The sequence below is a fragment of the Hemitrygon akajei genome, chromosome 10, assembly GCF_048418815.1.
Source record: "Hemitrygon akajei chromosome 10, sHemAka1.3, whole genome shotgun sequence".
NCBI lineage: Eukaryota > Metazoa > Chordata > Chondrichthyes > Myliobatiformes > Dasyatidae > Hemitrygon > Hemitrygon akajei.
The window spans coordinates 175345317-175361709 of NC_133133.1; the positions used below are offsets into that span (position 1 = coordinate 175345317).

General features: G+C 45.3%; 1 protein-coding gene across 1 annotated transcript in view; it reads left to right on the forward strand.

Annotated features, from left to right (window-relative positions):
* utp20 (UTP20 small subunit processome component) overlaps nt 1-16393 on the forward strand; it is a 72303-nt gene that overhangs the window by 39697 nt on the left and 16213 nt on the right. The window contains exons 16-20 of the mRNA XM_073057620.1: nt 2626-2705; nt 5219-5288; nt 11742-11924; nt 12767-12898; nt 14233-14365. Of these exons, the coding sequence (XP_072913721.1) occupies nt 2626-2705; nt 5219-5288; nt 11742-11924; nt 12767-12898; nt 14233-14365 (598 nt within the window). The remainder of the gene's footprint in view (nt 1-2625; nt 2706-5218; nt 5289-11741; nt 11925-12766; nt 12899-14232; nt 14366-16393) is intronic.

Genomic DNA, 16393 nt, shown 5'->3' on the forward strand with positions numbered 1-16393 from the left:
GGCTGTGGTACCGTTTCCCAGATGGTAGCAGCCAGAATAGATTATGCTTGGGGTGACTCGGGTCCCCAATGATCCTTTGGGCCCTTTTGTCACACCTGTCTTTGTAAATGTCCTGAATAATGGGAAGTTCGCAACTACAGATGCGCTGGGCTGTCCGCGCCACTCTCTGCAGAATCCTGCAATTAAGGGAGATACCAGGCAGTGATGCAGCCAGTCAGGATGCTCTCAATTGTGCCCCTGTAGAATGTTCTTAGGATTCAGGGGCCCATACCAAACTTCCTCAACCATCTGAGGTGAAAGAGGTGCTGTTGTGCCTTTGTCGCCACACAGCTGGTGTGTACAGACCACATGAGGTCCTCAGTGATGTGGATATCGAGGAACTTAAAGCTATTTACCCTCTCAACCCCAAATCCATTGATGTCAATAGGGGTTAGCCTGTCTCCATTCCTCCTGTAGTCCACAACCAGCTCCTGTGTTTTTGCGATGTTGAGGGAGAGGTTGTTTTCTTGACACCACTGTGTCAGGGTATGACTTCTTCCCTATAGACCACCCTAATACCACGGGCTCACAGCTTGTTTAGCAGCCTCATGTGTGGTACCTTGTCAAAGGCCTTCTGAAAATCCAAGTACCCAACATCACCCAATTCTCTTTTGTCTATCCTTGTTATTTCTCTAAAGAATTCCCAACAGATTTCACAGGCAAGATTTTCCCTTGAGGACATAATGCTGACTACGTCATATTTTATCGTGTGCATCCAAGTTCCTCAAGACCTCATCCTTAATAATCAACTCCAACATCTTACCAACCACTGAGGTCAGACTAACTGGACTATAATTTCCTTTCTTCTGCCTCTCTCCCTTCTTGAAGAGTGGAGTGACATTTGCAACTTTCCAGTTTTCCAGAACCATTCCAGTACATTGTGATACTTGAAAGTTCATTATTCATGCCTCCACAATCTCTTCAGCTACCTCTTTCAGCACCCTGGGGTGTACACCAGGTGACTTATCTACCTTCAGAGCTTTCAGTTTTCCAAGAACCTTCTCTCTAGTAATGGTAACTTCACACACTTCATGACCCCAACACCTGGAACTTCCACCACACTGCTAGTGTCTTCCACAGTGAAGACTGACGCAAAATACTTATTCAGTTTGTCCGCCATTTCATTGTCCCCCATTACTACCTCTCCAGCATTGTTTTCTGGCAGTCTGATATCCACTCTCGCCTCTCTTACACTTTATGTATCAGAAGAAATTTCTGGTATCCTCTTTAGTAATATTGACAAGCTTACTTTCATATTTCATCTTTACCTTAATGATTTTTTTAGTTGCCCTCTGTTGGTTTTTAAAAGCTTCCCAATCCTGAAACTTCTCACTAATTTTTGTGCTATTATGTGCCCTCTCTTTGGCTTTTATGTTGGCCTTGACTTTCTGTCTTAGCCACGGTTGTCATCTTTCCTATAGAACACTTACTCCTTTTTGGAATGTGTATATCCTGTGCTTTCTGAATTGCTTCCAGAAACTCCAGCCGTTGCTGCTCTGCCACCATTCGTGCCAGTGTTCTTTTCCAATCAATTCTGGCCAACTTTTCTCTTGTACATTTACTCCACTGTAATACTGATACATCTGACTTTAACTTCTCCTTCTCAAATTTCAGGGTGAATTCTATCATATTATGATCACTTCCCCTAAAGGTTCTTTTACCTTAAGCTCTCTAATCAATTCTGGTTCATTGCACAACACCCAATCCAGAATAGCTGATCCCCTAGTGGGCTCAACAATGAACTTCTCTAAAAACCCATCTCATAGGCACTCTAGAAATTCCCCTTCCTGGAATCCAGCACCAACATGACTTACCCAATCTACCTGGGTACTGAAGTCCTCCATGACTATTGTAACATTGCCTATTTGGCATGCTTTACCTCCCATTGTAATTTGTAGGCCACATCCATACCACTGTTTGGGGGTCTGTATACAACTCCCATTACCGTCTTTTTACCCTTGCAGTTCCTTAGCTCTATCCACAGTGATTCAACTCCTTCCGACCCTATGTCGCCTCTTTCTAATGATTTGATTTCATTTTTTACCAATAGAGCAACGCTGCCCCCTCTACCTCCTTACCTGACCTTTCAATGCAATGTGTATCCTTGGACATTAAACTCCTAGCTATGATTCTTTCAGCCATGATTCAATGATGCCTACAAATGAAACCTCCAGCCAGGAATTCTGGGGACCAGAGGTCCAGTCACTTGTTCCCTCTGTGCTCTGCACTTTCTGTTTCCCATCTCTGAAAATAGTCATGGACAGATCGGTGTTCATTGCCCTCGGACTGAGAGGCTTTGAGAGACGATTTCAGAGGACGGTATCATTAGGCGAACCCACTGTCTTAGCCCTACTCCATACCTCCCCAACTCCACCCATGCCCCCATCCTTACCTACTTCCCTCACCCCAATCCCATCTACCTCACCTTCCTCATCCCCATCCCTACCCTAAGTTAGTTAATGTCACAGGTACAGTGATGATCTCTATTTTGCGTGCCGTCTACATTGAGCATTTCATTACAACAGTACACTCAGGTAGTACAAGGGAGAACAAACTGCTCTAACTGTGCTTTCTTCCTCACCTTAGGTTTATATGAAGTTTATTCTAGATTATCCCCTGGGGAAGGAACTGAAGACTCACCTTGATTTCATTGTGGCACAGCTTTCGTAAGTTTCTGTTGGATTTCTGACTGTTCTTCACTTCAATCCTTGTTTTTTCTTAAGCGATTGCTCGGGTGGTAAGATCCCAACTGGATTGTACTGCTGGCAGTCAGCACAGATCTGTGGGCCGATTTGCCTCGTCCTGTGACGTAATGATTCTGTCATTTAATTGTGGCTGCTCCACAACTCCCAATGATGGGTAGTGAGTAGCTTGTGTGTTCCAGCCTCACCCGAGAGATCCAACACAAAACTTATTGCATTATTTATTTATTAATATGTCAGTAAGTTTTTTTTTACACAATGGTGCGTGGAACACTGCCAGGGATAGTGGCTAGAGGCAGATTCATTAGGGGTATTTAAGAAACTCAAATAGGCACATGGATGATAGAAAAATGGAGAGATGTATTGAAAGGGCTAGATTAATCTCAGAGTAGCTTAAAAGGTTAGCACAGCACTGTGTGCTGAAGGGCCCGTGTTGTACTGTTGTGTGTAACCTGTAGTCATTTTTTATGTTTTTACACTGTGCTGCTGCTGCAAGACAACAAATTTCATGTCATATATCAGTGATAATCCAGATTCTTGTTCTGAAAACAGGCAGACGGACTAGACCTCAGGGCCACAATTTGATCTGTTTGAACGATATTTGTCTTGGAACACAATCTAAATCTGTTCCTATTTTCAGACTGTTTTCTCTTTTGATGAGGCACTGTGAAACTTTCCTCAGAGTTTGAAGTGATGCAGAAAGACAACTTCTTTTCTGAGTAACACACACAAAATGCTGGAGGAATTCAGCACGCCAGGCAGCATCTAGGAAAAGAGTACATTTGACGTTTCAGGCCGAATCCCTTCGGCAGGACTGGGGAAAGAAAGGCTGAGGAGTAGATTTAAAAGGAGGGAGAGCAATGCCAGGTGATAGGTGAAGCTGGGAGGGGGAGGGGATGAGTGAATTGGTAAGAGACAGAAGGCCATGGAAGAAAGAAGAAAGGGGGGGTGAGGAGCACCAGAGGGAGGTGATGGGCAGGCAAGGAGATAAGGTGAGAGGGGGAAAAGGGGATGGGGAATGGTGAAGGGAGATGGGGGGGCATTAACAGTATTCTGAGAAATCGATGTTCATACCATCAGGTTGGAGGCTACCCAAATGGAATATAAGGTGCTGTTCCTCCAACCTGAGTGTGGGCTCATTGCGACAGTAGAGGTGACCATGGATAGAAATATCGGAATGGGAATGGGAAGTAGAATTAAAATGGGTGGCTACTGGGGGATTTAATTTTTTCAGGTGGGTGGAGCATAGTTGCTTGGCGAAACGGTCTTCCAATCTATGGCAGGTCTCACAATGTACAGGAGGCCACACCAGGAGCACCAGACATAATAGATGACCCCAGCGGACTCACAGGTGAAGTGTTGCCTCACCTGGAAGGACTCTTTGGGGCCCTGAATGGTAGAGAGGGAGGAGGTGTAGAGGCAGGTGTAGCACTTGTTCTACTTGCAAGGGTAAGTGCTGGGAGGGAGACAAGGGGGCAGGAACAAATGGACAAGGCAGTCGCATAGGGAGTGATCCCTGAAGCAAGCAGAAAGTTGTGGAGAGGGAAAGATGGGCTTGGTGGTGGGATCTTTTCTAGAACTTTATTCTTAGGAGTGTAGGAGACTGAGGGTTGAACTTACAGAGGTATATAAAATAGACCATAAGACAAAGAAGCAGGAATTGGCCATTCGGCCCATCGAGTCTGCTCCACCATTTCATCATGAGCTGATCCAATCTCCCCTTTAGTCCCATTCCCCCGCCTTCTCACCATAACCTTTGATGCCCTGGCTACTCAGATACCTATCATATATAGTGAGAAGAAGAGATAGATGAATGCACTTGGTGTATTTCCCAGGGAAAGGTAACCTAAATGATAGAAGTTAGGGTGAGAGGGGAGAGACTTAAATGGGAACTGAGGGGCTGCGTTTCACACAGGGTGGTGTGTACATGGAATGAGCTGAGGTATTTAAGACATTTGGACAGATACATGGATAAGAAAGGCTTAGGGGGATAGGAGACTGGCTCAGATGGGCTGATTGGTCAGCATGGACCAGTTGGGCTGATTAACCTGTTGTGTGAATTCTCTTTGTGAATGCTGCAATAGAGTGCATGCTCTTTACATTGGGGTGGTGACTCTCACCAAATGGACACAGAACACAATCCTGAAACATCGACTGCTTATTGCTCTCTGTAGGCGCTGCCTGATCTGCTGAGTTCCTCCAGCATTCTGTGTGTGTTACTCTGGATTTCCAGCATCTGCAGAATCCCTTGTGTCTACAGGACACAATCACCAGCACTGCACTACTGCTGCACCATCTTAGACAGACATGTCCTGTAGGGAAACAGTCAGCGTCTGCATTGAAAATGTCAGAAAAACATGAGGTCACCACTTTATGTTCTTTACAGAACAGCCTCTTGACACTGTGGAGTGAGAGCAGGCAGAACTCTTTCCGATTCCTAAACCAAGTGCTTGTTTTGTTTTCCCTTCCGTATCCAGGTATGAACATGAAGTGGGAAGAGATTCTGCACTGGAAATGTTGGCTTATATATTCCAGTCCTTTCCACAGGTATGTCGCTTTCTGTCTCATGAACTGCTGCTGTGTGACTAGTTGCTCAGACGTTGCTTGCTCACAAGCCTTCTGTGGTCCCAACGCAGGAGGTAACTGTCCTTGGAATGTAGGGCCAGAAGCTCAGGGGCCTCTTGTTGTGCTGAGTCTAATTTTGTATATTGCCAAAGGCTGTGTAAGACCATAAAACAGAGGAGCAGAGTTAGGCCAGTCAACCCATCGAGTCTGCTCTAACATTCTGTCATGGGTGATTTATTATCCCTCTCAACCCGTTCTCCTTTCTTCACCCCATAACCTTTGACTCTCCCGTCTAACGAAGAATCTGTCAACCTCTGCTTTAAATGAACCCAAAAACTTGGCCGTTACAGCCAACTGGCAATGAATTCCACAGATTCACCACCTTCTGGCTAAAGAAATTCATCCTGTTCCAAATAGACATCCCTCTATTCTGAGGATTGTTCCCTCTGGTCCTAGACTTCCCCACTCTTGAAATATCCTCTCCACATCCATTCTGTCTAGACCTTTCAGTATTCAATAGGTTTCCAATGAGATCCCTCTTCATTCTTCTAAACTCCAGCAAGTACAGGCCCAGAGCCATCAAACATTCCTTATCCATTAATCCTGTCTTTCCAGGATAATTCTTGCGAACCTTCTCTGGACCCTCTCAGAAAAGTTCAGATTCATTTATTTCTCAGACGTACATCACAACCTACAGTGAAATACATTGTTCATGTTAACACCCAGCATAACCTAAGGATTTGTGTCGCCATACATTACCGCGCTAACTTAGCATACCCGCCATATTCAGCAGAACAACAGCAACAGCACAACAAAACTACAACAGCAAGACAAGCCCCTTTCCCAGCCACTCTCACACACGGACAGGTCTCCAACTCCAGGAATTATCAGCATTGATGATCCAAGGAAAACTGATCTCAAACCTTTGCTGCCTTGCGGCTATACCCACTCATGGGGAAGGCTTCGGGAGTAAACCCCGAGGGAGAATCCAGAGCTGGAGTCTCTAAGGCAGCCCTGCGTGGAGCTCAACGCTGACTGGCAGCTGCTGCAATCATCATCGTTGTCGTCGTGATGTGGGCAATCATCTTTCCATGATCGTTCTCGGCAAATTTTTCGACAGAAGTGGTTTGACATTGCCTTCTGGACAATGTCTTTACAAGAACGGGTGACCTCAGCCGTTATCAATGCTCTTCAGAGACTCCCTGCCTGGCATCAGTGGTCACATAACTAGGCCTTGTGATATGCACCAGCTACTCATACAACCATCTGCAACCTACTCCCATGGCTTCAAGTGAGCCTGATTGGGAGGTTAAGCAGGTTCTACAATTTGCCCGAGGGTGACCTGCAACCTAGCAGAGGGAAGGAGCGCCTTACAGATGTTTTGGTACAGACGTATCACCACCTCGCTACCCAGTGCCAGGAATACTGGAGGAGTTAGTGTGCAGGAGGGGTGGGGGGGGAGCAGAAACACAAGAGATTCGTGACTCTGTTCTCTATCAGCCTCATTAAGACCATAAGACATACGAGCAGAATTAGGCTATTCAGCCCATCGACTGCTCCATCATTCCATCATGGCTGATCCCATATCCTTTGATGCCCTGACCAGTCAGGAAACGATCACGGACTTGGCCTCCACTGAAGCCTGTGGCAGAACATAACACAGATTGACAACTCTCTGGCTAAAAGAAAATTCTTCCCTACCTCTGTTGTAAAAGGTCACCCCTGAATTTTGAGGCTGTGCCCTCTACTTCTGGATACCTCCACCATAGGAAACATCCTCTCCACATCCACCCTGTCTAGGCCTTTCAATATTCAGTAGGTTTCAATGAGATCCCCACACATTCTTCTAAATCCCAAAGCTGCCAAACGTTCCTCATGTGTTCACCTCTTCATTCCTGGAATCATCCTCATGAATCTCCTCTGGACTCTGTCCAATGACAACACATCCTTTCTGAGATGTGGGGCCCAAAACTGTTGGCAATCCTTCAAGTGCAGCCTGACTAGTGTCTCATAAAGACTCAGCATTATCTCTCTGCTTTTATATTCTGCTCCCCTTGAAATAAATGCCAACATTGCATTTGCCTTCTTTACCACAGACCCAACCTGTAAATTAACCTTCTGGGAGTCTTGCACGAGGACTCCTAAGTCCCTCTGCACCTCTGATGTTTGCACCTTCTCCCCATTTAGATAACAATCGACACTATTGTTCCCTTTACCAAAATACATTATCATACATTTCCTAACACTGTATTCCATCTGCCACTTTTTTGCCCATTCTTCCAATTTGTCTAAGTCCTGCTGCAATCGCTTTGCAGCAACACCTGCCCCTCCACCTATCTTATTATCATCCACAAACTTTGCCACAAAAATTCAATTATCCAAATCATTGACAAACAATGTGAAAAGTAGCAGTCCCAATACTGACCCCTGAGGAACACCACTAGTCACCGGCAGCCAAGCAGGAAAGGATCCCTTTATTCCCCCTCCCTGCCTCCTGCCTGTCAACCATTCCTCTATCCATTCCTCTATCCATACATCTATCCATTCCTCTGTCCATTCCTCTATCCATTCCTCTATCCATTCCTCTATCCATTCCTCTGTCCATTCCTCTATCCATTCCTCTATCCATTCCAGTGTCCATTCCTCTATCCATTCCTCTATCCATTCCAGTGTCCATTCCTCTATCCATTCCTCTGTCCATTCCAGTGTCCATTCCTCGGTCCATTCCTCTGTCCATTCCTCGGTCCATTCCTCGGTCCATTCCTCTGTCCATTCCTCTGTCCATTCTTCTGTCCATTCTTCTGTCCATTCCTCTGTCCATTCTTCTGTCCATTCCTCTGTCCATTCCTCTATCCATTCCAGTGTCCATACCTCTATCCATTCCTCTGTCCATACCTCTATCCATTCCTCTATCCATTCCAGTGTCCATTCCTCTGTCCATACCTCTGTCCATACCTCTGTCCATTCCTCTATCCATTCCTCTATCCATTCCAGTGTCCATACCTCTATCCATTCCTCTGTCCATACCTCTGTCCATACCTCTATCCATTCCTCTATCCATTCCAGTGTCCATTCCTCTATCCATTCCTCTATCCACTCCTCTGTCCATTCCTCTGTCCATTCCTCTGTCCATTCCTCTGTCCATACCTCTGTCCATACCTCTGTCCATACCTCTGTCCATTCCTCTGTCCATTCCTCTGTCCATTCCAGTGTCCATTCCAGTGTCCATACCTCTATCCATTCCTCTGTCCATTCCTCTGTCCATACCTCTGTCCATACCTCTGTCCATACCTCTGTCCATACCTCTGTCCATTCCTCTGTCCATTCCTCTGTCCATACCTCTATCCATACCTCTGTCCATACCTCTGTCCATACCTCTGTCCATTCCTCTATCCATTCCAGTGTCCATTCCTCTGTCCATACCTCTGTCCATACCTCTGTCCATTCCTCTGTCCATTCCTCTGTCCATTCCTCTGTCCATTCCTCTGTCCATTCCTCTGTCCATTCCTCTGTCCATACCTCTGCCCATTCCTCTGTCCATTCCTCTATCCATTCCAGTGTCCATTCCTCTGTCCATTCCTCTGTCCATACCTCTGTCCATTCCTCTGTCCATTCCTCTGTCCATTCCTCTGTCCATTCCTCTGTCCATACCTCTGTCTATTCCTCTGTCCATTCCTCTGTCCATACCTCTGTCCATTCCTCTATCCATTCCTCTGTCCATACCTCTATCCATTCCAGTATCCTTCCAGTCACGCTGTAGGATTTTACCTTGTTGAACAACCTCGTGTGGCACCTTATCAAATGCCTTCTGAAAATCCAGGTAAATGACATCCACTGCCTCTCTTTTGTCCAGCCTGATTGTTACTTCCTCAAAGAATTCTAACAGGTTTGTCAAGCAAAGATTTCTCTTCACAGAAACCATGCTGACTTTGACTTATTTTATCATTAGTCACCAAGTACCTCGAAACCTCATCCTTAATAATAGACTCCAACACTTTCCCAACCACTGAGGTTAGGCTAACTGGCCTATAATTTTCTTTCTTTTGCCTTCCACCCCTTCTTAAAAGAATGGAGTGACATTTGAAATCTTCCAGTCCTCCGGGACCATGCCAGAATCAACTAATTCTTGAAAGATCATGACCGATGCGTCCATTATCTCTTCAGCAACCTCTCTCAGGACTCTGGGATATAGTCCATCTGGACCAGATGACTTATCCACCTTCAGACCTTTGAGTTTGCATAGCACGTTTTCCTTTGTAATGGCAATGGCACTCTCCTGTTCCCTCACACTCACCGGACCTCTGGCACACTGCTAGTGTCTTCCACAGTGAAGACAGATGCAAAATACCCATTAAGTTCATCTGCCATTTCTTTGTCCCCCATTACTACCTCACCAGCATCATTTTCCATTGGTCCAATATCAACTCTCACCTCCCTTTTACACCTTATATAACTGAAAAAAACTTTTGGTATCCAGCTTTATATTATTGACTAGTTTACCCTCATATTTCATCTTTTTCCTTATAGCTTTTTAGTTGCCTATTAATGGATTTTAAAAGCTTCCCAATCATCCAACTTCCCATTCACTTTTGTTACCTTATATGCCCTTTCCTTGGCTTTTATGCAGTCCTTAATTTCCCTTGTCAGCCACGGTTGTCTACCCCTGCCATTTGAAAACAACTTCTTCTGTGGGACATCTCACTACAAGAATGATGTGGAAACCATAGGAAAGGTGTAGAGGAGATTTACAAGGATGTTGCCGGGACTGGGGAGCATGCCTTATGAGAATAGATTGAGTGAACTCGGCCTTTTTTCCTTGGAACGACGGAGGATGAGAGGTGACCTTATAGAGGTGTACAAGCTAATGAGAGGTGGTGATCGTGTGTATAGTGAGAGGCTTTTCCCCAGGGCTGAAATAGCTAGCATGAGAGGGCATACTTTTAAGGTGCTTGGAAGTAGATACAGAGGAGATATCAGGGGTAAGTTTTTTACACAGAGAGTGGTGAGTGCGTGGAATGGGCTGTCGGTGGCGGTGGTGGAGGCGGAAACGATAGGATCTTTTAAGAAACTCCTGGATGGCTACGTGAAGCTCAGAAAAACAGAGGGCTATGGGTAAAGCCTAGGTAGTTCTAAGGTAAGGACATGTTGGGCACAGCTTTGTGGGCTGAAGGGCCTGTATTGTGCTGTAGGTTTTCTACGTTTCGATCTATCCTGCGCCTTGTGAACTATTTTCAGAAACTTTAGCCAGCTCTGCTCTGCCATCATCCCCACCAGTATCCTCCTCCAATCCACCTGGGTAAGCTCCTCTCTCATGCCTCTGTAATTCCCTTTATTCCACTATGATACTGATACAGGTGACAAGCTTCTCTCTCTCAAATTATAGTATGAATTCAGTCATAGTATGATCACTGCCTCCTAAGGGTTCCTTTACATTAAGCTCCCTAATAAGATCTGGGTTATTACACAACACACAATCTAAGATAGTCTTTCCCAGAGTACAAGAACAAGCTGCTCTAAAAAGCCATTTTATAGGCATTCAACAAATTCTCTCCCTTGCGATGCAACACCAACCTGATTTTCCCAATTCCCTTGCATATTGAACTCCCCCATTACAATTGTGCCATTACCCCTATTACATGCCTTTTCCAGCTCCCTTTGCAATCTCAACCCCACGTCTTCACTACTATTTGAAGGCCTATATATGATTCCCAATTTTCTTTGCTCTTTACCTACAAATATTTAACATTCTCTGATCCCATGTCACCACTTTCTAAAGATGTAATTCCATCTCTTACCAACAGAGCCACACCATCGCCTATGCCTTCCTGCCTGTCCTTTTGATACAAAGTATATCCTTTGAGTTAAGCTCCCAACTGTGGCCTTCTTTCAGCCATGACTCAGTGATGCCCACAACTTCATACCAACCAATCTCTAATTGTACCACGGGATTGTCCACCTTATTCTGAATGCTATGCACGCTTAAATACAGCACCTTCAGTCCTGCAGTCTTTGCCCTTTTGAATTTTGCCTCTGTGGTAAAATTTAACTCTCTGCTCTGTCTGCATTTGTACCTAATCATTAGCTTGTCCTTCCTTACATTCATGTTACACCCATCATCTACTTGTAAACCTGTTGGCTCATCCTCAGTTCTGTCAGACTGGTTCCCATCCCCCTGCCATAGTAGTTGAAACCAGTTCCAACAGCTCTAGTAAATATACCTGCCCACATAAGTGCTCTGCATTCTCTCTCAGCCTTGTTAAATCATCTCCACTCTGGTGTGGGTGTGGTATAAACCACAGCTCTCACTGTCTGCACGTCACATAGCACACTTCGAACAGAAAACAGCACACTGCGTGCGGTACAGCAGCACACAGCTCGCAGGGGAGAATGCATAGCACATATCCTGCCTCTGAACCTCTCCTGTTGCCACTGCAGGACCTACTACACCAGCACTGCGCCCTCTTCTTCATCCCCATCACGCTGATGATCGTAAATGACAACTCTCCAAAGTGCAAGAAGATGGCAGCACTGGCGACCCAGTCCCTGTTGAGCAAGGTGGACAACGAGCACAAGGACTCGATGTTCTCCCTGGTCCTGACATGGTTCAAGAGCAAAAAGGTGGGTCCCAGTGCCTGTACAAACTGAAATCTTCCTGTTGTCGTGAACACTGGCGTTGCAGGGACATTGGGGTTTAGAGTAGTTTGGCCTCAGGAAAATTTACACGGATGTTGCTAGGACCTGAGGACAAGAGTTACAGGGAAAGGTTGAATAGGTTAGGACTTTATTCCCTGGAACGTAGGGGAATGAGGAGAGATTTGATAGAGGTTTACAAAATTGAGAGGCATAGATTCGGCAAGCAGTCTTTTTCCACTGAGGTTGGGTGAAACTAGAACTGAGGGTCATAGTTTTGGTGTGAAAGTTGAAATATTTAAGGCGAATCTGATAGTGAACAACTTCACTCAAGAGGGTGGTGAGAGTGTGGAACGAGCTGCCAGTGGAAGAGGTGGAGGCAGGTTCAATTGTAACATTCAAGTGAAGTTTGGACAAGTACATGGGTGGGAAGGGTTTGGAGGGAATGAATCTCAGATGTCTATGGTGACATTTCTGTACTTTGATAATAAATTTACTTAGAACTTTGAATTGACTTTGGATGTAGTCCCGCGGAAACTTGATGGGACTAGGCAAAAGATTAGTTCAGCAATGGCTAGATGGGCTGAAGGGCCGGTTCCTGTGCTCTATGACAATGACTAACTCCACTATGAATAGTCTGTTGAGTTTATTGTCAGACGCACAAGCCATATGTGCACAGGAGAAATGAAAAACTTACAGCAGCATCACAGACAGGTGAAGTTACACAAGTAAGGTGGAGGGGCAAAGGCTGTGGGATTTGAGGAATGATGGAAGTTTTCTGTACTCTGGTGAGTCACAGACAGTAAAAGATGACTGTATTCCTGCTGCAGGTTTCCCACCGCCGGCTGGCTGCCCACACCTGTGGCCTCTTCGTTGAAACAGAAGGAATTTTCTTTGAGAAACGCTTTGCGAAGATTCTGCCAATTCTTGAAGCTGAGATAAACCCTGAAAGATTCGAAGATGTGAGTCCAGTGGGCTGATATATTACTGTCTGTGCTAGGTGACATCGCCGTGTCTGATTGTGTGCTTACATCTTTGTGCAGTCTCGGGTAGGATTCCGAATCAGGTTTATATCACTGAGATGCCAAGAAATTTGTTGCTTCGTGGCAGCAGTACAGTGCTATATGTGTTATGCTATACATAAAATATATTATAAATTACAATAAGAAGTATAAAAAAATTAAATAAGTAGTGCAAAAAGAGAACAAAAATACTGAAATGTTGAGTGTGAGTCTTCAGGCTCCTGTGCCTCCTCCATGATAGTAGCAATGAGAAGAGGGCATGTCCTGGATGGTGGGTGGGGGTCCTTAGTGGTGGATGTCACCTTTTCGAGGTGATGTCCAGACTGCATTCGCTACCTGGGTGCTCTGTGGTCTGAAGTCTGCTGATTTTAAGGATCGATAAATTTTTTAAAACATCTTAAAACAATGTTGCTTACTGAAGTTCCCATGACTGGATTTCAGCTGTGGTAGTTCCAAACAGGGACATTTGATGATTCGCATCAAAGCTGCACGCAAAGAGTCGCCACGTTCTGGCACCATTTTGCTAGGCTTCGGAGACAATGTGCGGAGGGGTGGGGATTGCAGGAGAGGCCAGAGGGCTGAGGGCTTCTGGTGTTTGGAGAAGCTGCAGTTGCCAGTGTTACAGCAGCGTTGCTCTGAGTGATATGGCTGATAGAGCAGTGGCCTCAATGCAGATGTGGCTTGGATTCAATCCTGTCCTCTGACGTTGTCTGTGTGGAGTTTGCACCTTATCCCTGCAGCTGTATAGATATTTCCCAAGTGCCCTGTTTGCCCCTCACACCCAGAAACTAATGGATTGGTAGGTTAGCCTTGGGTGGCCTGGATTCAATTCCCACCGCTATCTGTAAACAGTTTGTACATTCACCGTGACCGCGTGGGTTCCCTCCAGGTTTCCTGCCACATTCCAAAGATGCACAGGTTAGTAGGTTAATTGGTCAAAAGTTGTAATGCCTTACTGACTGCAGCAAAGTACATATATAGAGTGGGCAGATGGTATCTTTTTTGAAATGTCCAATACCAGAGGGCATGTATTTAAGGTGAGGAGGGTAACATCAAAGGAGATATGAGGAGGAAGTTTTTTACATAGAGGTGTTTAGATGAGCACATGAAAGTGTGAAATAGAAGGACATGGACATCGTGCAGACAGAAGAGTATAACTGTGGGCTGAAGGGTCTGTTCCTGGGCTGTAAGTCAGTGATAATAAACCTGAGTCTGGTTATGTCCTGCACTACTGTGGCTTCTTTTGGATTTCCTTTGACTGTTCTTCTGTTCAGATCCAGGAGGAGAGGGAAGAGAAGGCCACTGACCATTTGCTCTTTAGCCTCCTGACGCTGGCGGTCAAAATGGTTAAGGAATGCAGCTTCGTGCTGCTGCAGAAACCAAAAATGTTGCTCACCAACATCTGGGGTAAGTTCAAGTTCCTGGCTGTCAGCATCCCTGAGATCTATCCTGGGGCCAACATACAAGAACACATATCAGCGGCTATATTTCATTATAGGAAAAAGACATGGAGGACCAGGAGATAAGTGCTGAGTGTATAAATGTGTTAGGGGATTTAGCGGTTAAGGAGGAGGAAGTGTTGGGTCTCCTCATGAGTATTAAAATGGATACGTCTGCAGAGCTGGGCAAGAGTTCTGGGGCGTTGACCAGTATCTCCGTGTCCTCTCTCAGTACAGGCGAGGTCACTAGAACGGGCTAATGTTGTATCTCTATTTAAGAAGGGAACAAGGGAATATCCTGGAAACTATAGACTGGTGAGTCTCACATCAGTTGTGGGGGAATTGCTGGAGAAAATTCTTAGGAATAGCTAACTAGGGAGAGCCAGCATGACGTTGTGCAGGGCAGGTCGTGTCTTACCAACTTTATTGAGTTTTTTGACAATGTGACAAGAGAGATTGATGAGGGTAGGGCAGTGAATGTTGTCTACATGGATTTTAGTAAGGTATTTTACAAAGTCCTCATGGGAGGCTATTCTAGAAGATTAGGATGCATGGGGTCCAGGGCAAATCGACTGTTTGGATTCACAACTGGCTTGCAAGTAACAGACAGGGTAGACTATATGCTGGATCATATCTGTACATGCTGTGTTTGCGTCTTGGCCCCAGAGGAACATTGTTTTGTTCAGCTGTGTACGTGTGAATGGTTGAATGACAATATACTTGATGTGGAAGTGTTGAACTTATTGTACTAGGGCACAGGTTTAAGGTGACAGGAAAGAGTTTAAAAATCAGAGGGCGTACTCTTTTACAGAGAGAGGTTGTGATCTGCAACTTACTACCAGAGAAGAATCAGATACAGCCACTATGTTTAACACACATTTAAATAGGCAAGGATGTTGTTCTAATGTGGGCAAATGAGACCAGTGTCGATGGAGAGAAAGGTTAGCATGAATCTGTCTAGCCAAATGGCTTGTTTCTTAACCACAGAGTCAACCTGCGCAGCTGCTTTGAGTGTCCTATGGAATCGGACCCCAAGATCCCTCTGATCCTCCACACTGCCAAGAGTCTTACCAATTATACTATATTCTGCCATCATATTTGACCTACCAAAATGAACCACTTCACACTTATCTGGATTGAACTTCATCTGCCACTTCTCAGCCCAGTTTTGATTCCTGTCAATGTCCCGCTGTAACCTCTGATAGCCCTCCACACTATTCACAACACCCCCAACCTTCATGTCATCAGCAAATTTACTAACCCATCCCTCCACTTCCTCATCCAGGTCATTTACAAAAATCACAAAGGGTAGGGGTCCCAGAACAGATCCCTGAGGCACCCCACTGGTCACGGGCCTCATGCAGAATATGACCCATCTACAACCAATCTTTGCCTTCTGTGTGGGCAAGCCAATTCTGGATCCACAAAGCAATGTCCCCTTGGATTCCATGCCTCCTTGCTAAAATCCATATACACTACATCTATTGCTCTATCTCCATCAATGTGTTTAGTCACATCCTCAAAATATTCAATCAGGCTCATAAGGCATGACCTGCCTTTGACAAAGCCATGCTGAGTATTCTTAATCATATTATGCCTCTCTAAATGTTCATAAATCCTGCCTCTCATGATCTTTTCCATCAACTTACCAACCACTGAAGTAACTCACCAACTTACCAACCACTGAAGTAACTTACCAACTCACTGGCCTATAATTTCCTGGGCTATCTCTACTCCCTTTCTTGAATAAGGGAACAACATCTGCAACCCTCCAATCCTCTGGAACCTCTCCCATCCCCATTGATGATGCAAGGATCATCGCCAGAGGCTCAGCAATTTCCTCCCTCGCCTCCCACAGTAGCCTGGGGTACATTTCATCCATTCCTGGTGACTTATCCAACTTGATGCTTTCCAAAAGCTCCAGCACATCCTCTTTCTTAATATCTATACGTTCAAGCTTTTCAGTCTTTTACAATCGCCAGGATCCTTTTCCATA